Source organism: Notolepis coatsorum, assembly GCF_963971535.1.
Source record: "Notolepis coatsorum genome assembly, chromosome: 9".
Lineage (NCBI taxonomy): Eukaryota > Metazoa > Chordata > Actinopteri > Aulopiformes > Paralepididae > Notolepis > Notolepis coatsorum.
The window spans coordinates 151065735-151076426 of NC_140173.1; the positions used below are offsets into that span (position 1 = coordinate 151065735).

Consider the following 10692-nt stretch of genomic DNA (forward strand, 5'->3'; position numbering starts at 1 on the left):
TGCACCCCCTGTCACCTCCCTACCTAACTGATGCACCCCCCAATGGGTTTCTGTTAGAAAAAATTGTTGCTGGTCTCCGTGCACAGATTTTATTTTTTATTTTATCTCTTCCCACGGCGACTATGGATAGCAGGGCTGTACGCTAAGCTTTTTCACTAGGGGCACACTTGCCCCTAAATGAGAAATTTAGGGGCAAAAAATATTTTTTAGGGGAACATTTTTAAATAACAATTTTACCATTATTAAAAAAATATGTTCCTCCTGCCTCATTACTGTGGTCCTTTTATTTAACATTTAAGTGCGTTTGTTTTCAGGTTTGTATCTTTTATAATGAACCAACTGAGAAAGTGTGTAAATCACTAATAGAACAAAAACAACAAACTGTGTGTGTGTGTGTGCGCGCGCTTGTGTAGTGCTCCTTGAATGAGATCACCACAACACACACACACCATTGCATTAATCAGGAGGACAAGAAACTCTGCATACATTTGTTTCACAATGAAAAGTGCTTTAGAAATCAAATTAATTATTAGTGTAAATAACCCCATGAAAGGTTTATTATTTGTATGGGTAATTACCTGCTTCATATTTGTGATGTTACTGGTTTCAGTGTGTGCCTAAAGTGATCAATGTGTTGGGCCGTTTATAGAGATCTATGCCAATTAATGTTTATGTATATCCGGGACTTTTTTTAATAAGAATTGAGAGGTATTTGTATATGTGACCTTTATTTTGAAAACCGTGTTGCGACGCAACCTTATTTACATTTGCGCTTTTGACAGTGAAATGTTCAGACCAACTTAGCTGGAAGGAAAGACTAATCAAAAAGGTTTAATTGACCCGTATGATGAGGCTCTTACGGTAGGACTACTCACCTAATGCATAGCTGAACCTGAACGTTAGAAGTGTCCGTGTCCCCGTCAATCAATCATCACATCAATCATCATCATCTTATCATCTCTCCACATCGGACGTGGTTGTCATAAGATGGACTGATATCCACTCCGTTGTTCTTGCAGAGCAAAATTTGCGTCTTAAATGTATTGAAATGAGGTGCTTCTTTGGCGATGGAATAGCCCATATTGAAAGGAAGAGAGGCCACATTCAGTTTCGTTTTGCTAGGAATTATGGGATTTGGTGTTGGATGTATAGACTACGCAGATAGGGACATGGTCTTTAATCGCACGATAGACTACAAGTACCAAGTATATAGCGTGACCCAGATTCACTCCACACGCAAATCTTTTTTTTCACTCAGGCTATCGGTGATCGCAGTAAGTTCATTCATTGCCGACAGATTCTTTCATAGCACCACGACATTGTGTCGCACTGTACAGCCTTGGTTGTAGGCTAATGTTTTTTAAAAAATGTATCCAATTTGTAAGGATTAATTTAGGAGTGAAATGCGAATGAAGGGTTGAAATCACAACTCGCAACGTTGCTCCCAAATAATATTTCCAACACGCAACGGCCAAATTAAGGGGCAAATTGCGACGAGATCATCGCAGTGTACAGCCCTGTGGATAGGGAATTTCTTTATTTAATTAAAATGTTCACGACAACATGGATGCATGTACTCTGCCAGCATGTTTAATATCCATAATACTAAAGGTTTGACTAAGATTTTTATGAAATTATATTGTAAAAAAAAAAGAAAAAAAAAGAAAAAGCCTTTTCATGTCACGCACCACCTAGAGGGCGCTCAGTTTGGGAACTGCCCTAGACGTTAAAGACGTAAAAAATGTGTACAAATATTAGAACATTTAAAAGCAGTTATAAACAAACATTCTTAAACAAATACATGAAAGAGGAAAATCTAGAGTAGTACAGTTTTTTTTATTTTTATCATTTACTATAGATAGAGAGCAAGCATCTGTCAATTGTGTGATGTAAGGAAGGGGCAGGCCTAGATAAGCACTGCTTCTTTCTACCCCTTCTCGAACCAAATTCTATGTTTTGGTTTCTTTCTTTGTATTTCTATGTGTGAGTGTGTTTGTGTGTATATGTATATGTGTTTGTATGTATGCGTGTATGTAGATATATGTACCGGTATGTATGTGTTAGGGCTGGGCGATATGGCCTAAATATGATATCACGATATTTTTCCTTTTTTCCCCAAACAATTCATTATGAGGCTTACCAAGACAGTATTTGAGTTTGCAAGCTAACATTAAAGACAAAAGACTCATGCATTTAGCATTTTTATATTAGATTTAGATTATTGGATTATTAGATTATATATTTAGCCTTTCGTTTTTTTAGATTATATAACTATTTATTGTGGGGCAAATATAACATCTTAAAAGAACGTTTGACTGTTTAAAAATAAATGAACGACCACACTCGCACATGACGACTAATTTCTTTAATTGTTACATTAGATATAAATACTGATATTTTTTATGTAAATCTACAAACTAGTAGCTTATTGTCATTCAGCCTGAGGAGAGACACACATTACAGATGTTTTTTTTAACCCTTTCACTACCACTACAGAATGTTAACCCTTTCACCACCACACCACAAAGGGGTTAACCCTTTCACTGCGATATAACAGAAGGTTAACCATTTCACTGTCACAAGACAAAGGGTTAACCCTTTCACTGCCACATCGACACACTGGTATAATCGAATGCTTTTGCATACATTTATATGAATTATTCCACTTACCAATGGCCAGGTGAAGCCTGTGCCCAAAACACTGGAGTCGAGTCCACTTGTTCAAAGCCAAGGCTTTGACAACATTGGCTCCCGCTGTCTTTTCCACGGTTGTCAATGGAACCATGTCCTTTCCTTATGGCTATGTGGAACGTTACCGCATCTGTGATCTCCCCCCATCGCTTGCTCTTCTTGTCATAAGGGATGCAGCTGCTGGCAAATTATGTAGTTAGCGGCGTCTGTTTTGGCTGTGGTTTTAAAACACTTGAGGTAGTACGGCTACCGCGCAACTTAATGCTTTTGGCATATTGGTAGCGTTTCCTCCCGTTGGCCCGACTTTAGCTTTACAAAGTTTGCACAGAATGGTGCTTTGACTCACGTCTGTTCGCGTGTAGCCGAACCAGGTCCACATCACTGATGTAGAAGCCTCTTTTGGAATTAATTCTACGGTAGAGTCCTCGCTTTCGTTTTCGCCTTGGTCACAGAGCCACCGCCTCGCTGTCTCTGGCTAGGTGTGTGCGCTTGCGTGTGTGTATCAGCGTTTCCGTTAGCCGGTAATTACCGGTATTTGACCGGCAAAATCTGTTGAAGTCCGACATATTTAATCTCTCCGGTCTTAATGTCCGGTGAAAATAATTCCCTGAGTCTAAGCACAATTTGATTATTTGAATTGTATTAAAATAGGCTAAAATTAAATAGCCTATGCGATGAACGAAACAATCATTACATGATTTGTTTCATCGTTGCTTCTAATAATGACAACGACGTTGTCAGCGAGAGCTTAGTGCTGGGTGTGCGAACTTTTGTGAAGCTGCAGAGCCGGAGCAACAGCAGCACAATGCAGTACTCCAGCAGTACTCCAATTCAGCCATTTTCAATTCAATGTTGGGTGGGGGGCGCTGTTGTGCGGTTCCCAGAAAAGAGCCAATAACAGCTGAATCTGCTGCTCTGCAGCGCCATACTCTCGCAAATAAGTCATTGGGAGGTGGAGAGAGAGAGTCGTCACGCAGACCCACGATAATGTTGCCGTCTCTCTCTGCCAAATTTCTCAGTTCTTCGCTTGATATAATTAATACAAATGTCCAATATAACGGAATTCGTTAGCTCATAAAAATGTGATTATAACCGACTGTTGTTTATTAATGTCGGGCGACTGCCCACAGACACCTATTTGATTTAAAGTCGGCAGCAGCACGAGTCTCGGGACTTATTTTATTTGGAATATAATGACTTTATACGCAAAAGTAGCCTAGTTTTAAGTACAAATATTATAAATCTACATGCCTTGATGATGTCATTCTTTTGTTTTGTTGTCATTCTTTTGCCTATCAATTGTTTTTAAGCTCAATAAACTCTGACCGGAATGTCTCTCATTTGACCGGTAGATTGAAATCTACCGGACACTGAGGCCGGCAACAATTTTTTCTAACGGAAACCCAGGTGTGTATGTGCGTGTAGATGATGTAATTTGGGCGAGTGTGTGTGTGTGACTGACTTTTTTTCTGCGAGAGGGAGAGGCGAGAGGGAGAGGAAAGCATTTAGCGCTGCGCTTGTAAGTCTCGTCTCAGCCGCGGCGGCCTCTAACGCGAGGGCAAAACATCACGATATCCACGATACGTTTAAAAAGTTAATGAACTGTACCCGATATTTATATAATATAGTCATATCACCCAGCCCTAGTATGTGTATTATGTATGTATATTGTTTTTGCTTTTATCAAATATGTTGTGATAGTTGTTTACTATTTACTGAATAACTCCAAAGGCTAGATTTGTATATTATCCTATTTTATTTTGGTGTGTTATTAGTCAGGTTGTGGAAGTGCTGTTTCTGTGTGTCTGTGCATCACACACTTTGATTATATGCACTTTTACTGTAAATTGTGCCCCTATGCATTATGCACTTTACTATGATATGCATGTTGATATCAACCTTAGCATTTGTCCTTTTATACCGTCTATGTTTTAAAACATTTTCTGTACCGTTTCTACTCTGCTCCTGTATTGGATTAGTCGTAGACACACAGTGTTTGCTCTGTACCTGTATTCCAATGTGGATTCGTCCATACATGGCAAATAAAATCTCCGACTCTCTGACTCTGATGTTCTTTAGTCTATTTTCCTCAGTAATCATTACCTTGTTTCACTTGTGTTTCGTGACGATCTGATTAAACACCTTTGTTCATCGTGGACCTTCCTCATCCTTTATTAAACGTGACCTTCGTCATGAAGAAGATGTTCTGGTCTGTTGTGTTCTGTAATGCATGTTGAAGATGTACTCCCAAGAGTCTCCACTATGGGGCGCAGTTGATACAATGCCCTGTTATGCCTACAGCTGAAGTGTGCAGAAGAAGTATACACGCAGAAGGAGAATAGGACAGAATGTACCCTGCTGTAACCTACCATGCTAACCTACTTGACTAAAAGGCTAAAAGAGTAACCTGCTTCCTGAGTCTTATTACTACACCTACCTACATACATGCAAAATACTACGTACGTACTACATAACACTGGTCCTACCTGTTTCTCAGCGCTCTCCGCTGCAGCCGACACCGTGTCGTGGCCTTTATGTTCCTCCATGACGCACAGGTAACAGATACACTGCTGGTCCGTACGACAGTAGACCTCCAGCGGCTTGTTGTTGTGACTAGAACACACCTTGTCCTGCGGTCGGGCCGCGGCTCCTTGGACCACCAGCTTGCGCTTCTTCGCCGCCGGGCCACTGTGGTGGGGTTGGAGGTGGGTCTGGACACAGCGGCTGCAGTAGCTGTGCCCACCGGGGAGCGTGACCACGGGTTCCGTCAGAAGGTCCTGACAGATGGAACAGCACAACTGCTCCTCGTCCAACACAACGCCCTCCTGCTGTTGGGCCATGTTAGCCACGTCGCTCTCTCTCTCCGCCATGTTGCCCACGTCGCTCTCTCTCTCCGTCATGTTAGCCACGTGGCTCTCTCTCTCCTCCATGTTGCCCACGTCGCTCTCTCTCTCCTCCATGTTGCCCACGTCGCTCTCTCTCTCCGCCATGTTGCCCACGTCGCTCTCTCTCTCCTCCATGTTGCCCACGTCGCTCTCTCTCTCTGCCATGTTACCCACGAGTAACGGTTCTCAATTGGTCAGAGATTGAAGAGACTCGGAAATGCTGTTGTCGACCATTTATTTCCTACAGAGAAGACGCATCAAATAGAATAACTGTAGTTTTCTGGTCACTGCACATCTTGCGTACCTCAGCAGATAGCAGCTACAAGACTGCTCTTTTTATAATGTCTCAATGACACAGTATTTATAAAAAAAAAATACATGTATTTTTACAATATCTACTTGCCAACACAATGTACCACAACACTGTAACACAGTAGCCTGCTATAGACCACTGCACTTCCGCGTTACATTGAAATCGGGGAGGAGATAGCGGGGGGAGCAAATTAATGAATGTGGATGAGAGCCGTGATGTAAGTGGTTGCAGCTACGGCTGTGGGGGTGCTAGAGACATGATCCAATGAATAGACTTTTATGCACCCGAGTTTCCTGAACACGGCGCGACCCATTCCTAATCGATCAGAACTAAATCGACCGAGATCAAGTCCCTTTTCCAGCACCTACTCGCCATACACATGCGCAGATTGTCAACGGAGTCTGGACGACGCGAGCTGACGCACGAATGAATGTGGACTGTTCCATCAGAGGGGGGAGCTTCGGTGGCCAGTGTCCTTTCAGCCGAACAGGATAATGAAAAAATTATCCCACTAAATGGCCAGACGGGTCTTATGGCGACATCTACAATTACCTCATTGAGTCTCCAGGTAGACTAATGTTTATATTTAAGTGCAGTGGTCTGTAGCCACTCACACTACCACCGAAGCTCCCCCCTCTGATGGAACAGTCCACATTCATTCGTGCGTCATCTCGCGTCGTCCAGACTCCGTTGACAATCTGCGCATGTGTATGGGGAGTAGGTGCTGGATTTGATTGAAAACTTTATTAACAGATTGCAGAATGGGTACAATACAGTACGGCTCAATACACACAATTGTTAAGGGGATGCAGACCAGAGAAAGACTTTCGTCCTTGTTTACATCAGGGTCCCCCCATTTTCAATTCATCATAACATATATGACATACATGACATACAGATAGACAGTACTGCTACATCTATACATTTATGACATACCAGATTTGCAAATACAGTACTGTTTGTGATACGAAAGGAGTCCAGAAAAGAGAGTATATACATTTGACGAAGAAACTGTACATTGGAGGAGGTTGGGTAGGTGGGGGGACTGTACATTGAGGTGGTTGGGGGGGAGTTTGGGTAGGAGTGGAGGGTGGGTGGGGGACACTGTACTACAAGCAAAACTGTACATTGGAATATTGACAAGACCATACTTGGTCATTTACTGTACATTGGAGGGGGTTGGGTTAGGACATTTACAGGGGCCAGTTTCAAATTGCAGTCTCCCGTAGGTGTTTTTGAAAGTGGGTAGCGATTCACATTCCTTTACAGCTTTAGGTAGGGCGTTCCACATTGATGTGGCATAATTGCGAAACGCGTTTAGTCCCTTGTTTGAGCCGAATCTGGGTTTAACATGATTTGTGGAGCTCCCTCTGGTGTTGTGATCGTGGTATTCACTGACCTTTGGGAAGTATTTTGACATGTACATGAATGAATGAATGAATGAATGAATGAATGAATGAAAACTTTATTAACAGATTGCAGAATGGGTACAGTGCAGTACAGCTCAATACATACAATTGTTAAGGGGATGCAGACCAGAGAAAGACTTTCGACTTGTTTACACCAGGGTCCCCCATTTCCAATTCATCGTAACATATATGACATACATGACATACAGATAGACAGTACTGCTACATCTATACATTTATGACATACCAGATTTGCAATTACATCCATTTGTGATACAAAAAGAGTCCAGAAAGAAAAGAGTATATACATTAGGCGTAGAAACTGTACATTGGATTGGGTAGGTGGGGGTGGGACTGTACATTGGAGGTGGTTGGGGGGGGGGGGGGGGGGGGGGTAGGAGTGTGGGGGGGGACTGTACATTGGAGGTGGTTGGGGGGGGGGGGTAGGAGGGGTGGGTGGGGGACACTGTACAACTGTACAAACAACACTGTACATTGGATTATTGACAAGACCATACTTGGTAATTTACTGTACATTGGCGGGGGTTGTGTTCGGACATTTACAGGGGCCAGTTTCGAGTTGCAGTCTCCCTTAGGTGTTTTTTGAGAGTGTTTTTGAAAGTGGGTAGTGATTCACATTCCTTTACAGCTTTGGGTAGGGCGTTCCACATTGATGTGGCATAATTGCGAAACGTGTTTAGTCCCTTGTTTGAGCCGAATCTGGGTTTAACATGATTTGTGGAGCTCCCTCTGGTGTTGTGATCGTGGTATTCACTGACCTTTGGGAAGTATTTAGTCATGTACATGGGTACCTTGGTCGTGTAGTGTATCTTGTAGACCAGGCCCATTGCAAGTTGCTGTACTCTGTCGTCTACTCTAAGCCATCCTAGGTTGTCAAAGTGGGCAGGGGTGAGGTGGGTTCTAGGAGTAAGGTCAAGCAGTAGTCTGACCAGTTTGTTTTGAGATGTTTGTAATTTTGTTTTTAGCGCCTTTGAGGTGCTTTGGTACCATGAGGTGCAAGCATAGTCGTAGTACCCTTGAATGAGTGCTCCTGCTAGAGTCTTCAGGGTATTCTTGTTTACCAGTGAGGAGATCCGGTACAAGAAACGAGTTCGTTGGTTGACTTTTTTTATTACATTGGATGCCATTTTGTCACAGGAAAGATTTGCCTCTAGGATGGAACCCAGGTAGGTAATATCTTCTTTCCTTGTGACAATATTGTCACCCACTGTAACTGAGAAGCCGTCGGTCTTGCTGAGTTTGTTATTTGAACCGAAGAGAATGGACTCTGTTTTGCCCATGTGTAATGATAGTTTGTTATCAGCGAGCCATATGCAGATTTTGCTTAGTTCTGAGCTGAGGGTTTTTTTCAACCTGTAATTTGTTCTTGTCAGAGACCAGCAGGGCTGAGTCGTCCGCAAACAGGAACAAGTTGCAGTCACAAGCTGACGACATGTCATTTGCATAAATTAGGAACAGTAGCGGACCTAGTATGCTTCCTTGTGGAACACCACAGTTTACTGTGAGGGGGGGGGATAGGGTACCGTTTACCTCCACCATCTGCTCTCTCCCCTCCAGGTAGGATTGCATCCAGCTCACTGATAGACTATCAAAACCAATTGCTTTTAGCTTGTCAATCAGAATGGTGTGATTGACAGTGTCGAAGGCCTTTTGTAGGTCCAGCATGACCATGCCGCAGTATTTGCCCGCGTCCACCTCTTGTTTGATGTGGTCGTTTAAATAGAGAAGGCATGTGTCAGTGGAGTGGGATGTTCTGAAGCCAGATTGGAATTCGTAGATTAGATTTTTTTCCGCAAGGTATTTTTCGACCTGTTCGTATACAATTTTTTCCATGACTTTCGAGATGGAGGTAAGGATAGAAACAGGGCGGTAGTTGCCTGGGTCTAATTTACTGCCTTTTTTGTGCAGAGGGGTCACTCTCGCAATTTTGAAGTCCTTGGGGACGTGTCCCTGTTTTATAGAGAGGTTTATTATGTGTGTGATGACTGGGGTGATGGCGGCTGCTGAGTCTCTGAGGAATTTGGAGGGGATGTTGTCATGGCCAGTGGCCTTGTTAGGTTGGAGGGCGCTCAGTTTTTTGAGTACCTCATCTGTAGTTACCATTTCCAGTTTGAAGTCGTCTTTGTGGACCCCTAGGTTTTTGTAGTAAGCTACTATGTGTTCTACCCCATAATGCCCTGAGTGGGAGGGTAGTTTGTTTACCAGTGTTGTGGCTATGTTTGTGAAGAAACTATTTAAGTAATTGGCTACATCCAGCTTTTCTGTGATGAGCGTGTTGTCCGTCTTTATGTTTATGTTGGGTACCTTGGTACATGGGTACCTTGGTCGTGTAGTGTATCTTGTGGACCAGGCCCATTGCAAGTTGCTGTACTCTGTCGTCTACTCTAAGCCATCCTTAACTAGATCTCGGCCGATTTAGTTCTGATCGATTAGGAATGGGTCGTGTTCCGTGTTCAGGAAACTTGGGCGCATAAAAGTCTATCGGATCATGTCTCCAGCGTCCCCACAGCCGTAGCTGCAACCACTTACATCAAGGCTCTCATCCGCATTCATTCATATGCTCCCCGATTTCAGAATCCCGGAAGTGTTGCGGTGGTCTCTATATAACGTTGAAAATAACATGTTTTCGTCATGTATGGAGCCACATACCTACAGAGGACATCAAATACAATAACTGTAGTTTCCTGGTCACTGCACACCTCTTTCATAACTGCATGTACAACATAAAATAATACATTTAAACCAGAGTGTAAATGTCCCAACCCCCTCCAATGTACCCCCCCCACACCTAAGTACTGACCGTGTCCACTCCACAGAATGAATGAAATTAAATGAATATTCTCTGTAATATTGTTTTATTCACTCTGTAATACATCTGATTGCTAAAAACCCTCTTCTTACCGTCTCTTCCAGGTGAAATGAAGTGAACCCGACACTCTGTTACACACGTCGCCCTCAGACAAGACAAGAGGCAACAACAACAGCTTGAGCTTGGTTTTTTCTCTGAAGAGCGAGAGAAGGGGCGGGACTTCCTGCTTTCTGCTGCTTCTTCTTCTTCTTCTTCTTCTTCTTCTTCTTCTTCTTCTTCTTCTTCTTCTTCTTCTTCTTCTTCTTCTTCTTCTTCTTCTGGTTTTATTGGCGGTTGGCACAAACCTTTTGGTGCATTACCGCCACCTTCTGAAATGGAGTGGATCTAGATACTAGTGAATACTCTATGATGAATGAATGAATGAAAACTTTATTTAACAGATTGCAGAATGGGTACAATACAGTACGGCTCAATACAACTGGTAAGGGGATGCAGACCAGAGAAAGACTTTCGTTTTGTTTACATCAGGGTCCCCCATTTTCAATTCATAGTGACATTTATGAC

The 10692-nt window shown here is 42.8% G+C and overlaps 1 protein-coding gene across 3 annotated transcripts in view; it reads right to left on the minus strand.

Moving 5' to 3' along the window:
• LOC311233957 (tripartite motif-containing protein 16-like protein) overlaps positions 1–10310 on the minus strand; it is a 32195-nt gene extending 21885 nt beyond the window's left edge. For 2 of the 3 annotated variants that reach the window (XM_084321020.1, XM_084321018.1), the window contains exons 1-2: positions 10221–10310; positions 5178–5817 (exon numbers count right to left, since the gene is read on the minus strand). In XM_084321020.1, the coding sequence (XP_084177146.1) occupies positions 5178–5741 (564 nt within the window). In that variant the 5' untranslated portion in view covers positions 5742–5817; positions 10221–10310. Of the gene's footprint in view, positions 1–5177; positions 5818–9968; positions 10030–10220 lie in introns of all 3 variants that reach the window. The other variant, XM_084321019.1, reaches the window with a different exon arrangement.
• Positions 10311–10692: the final 382 nt, after the last annotated feature.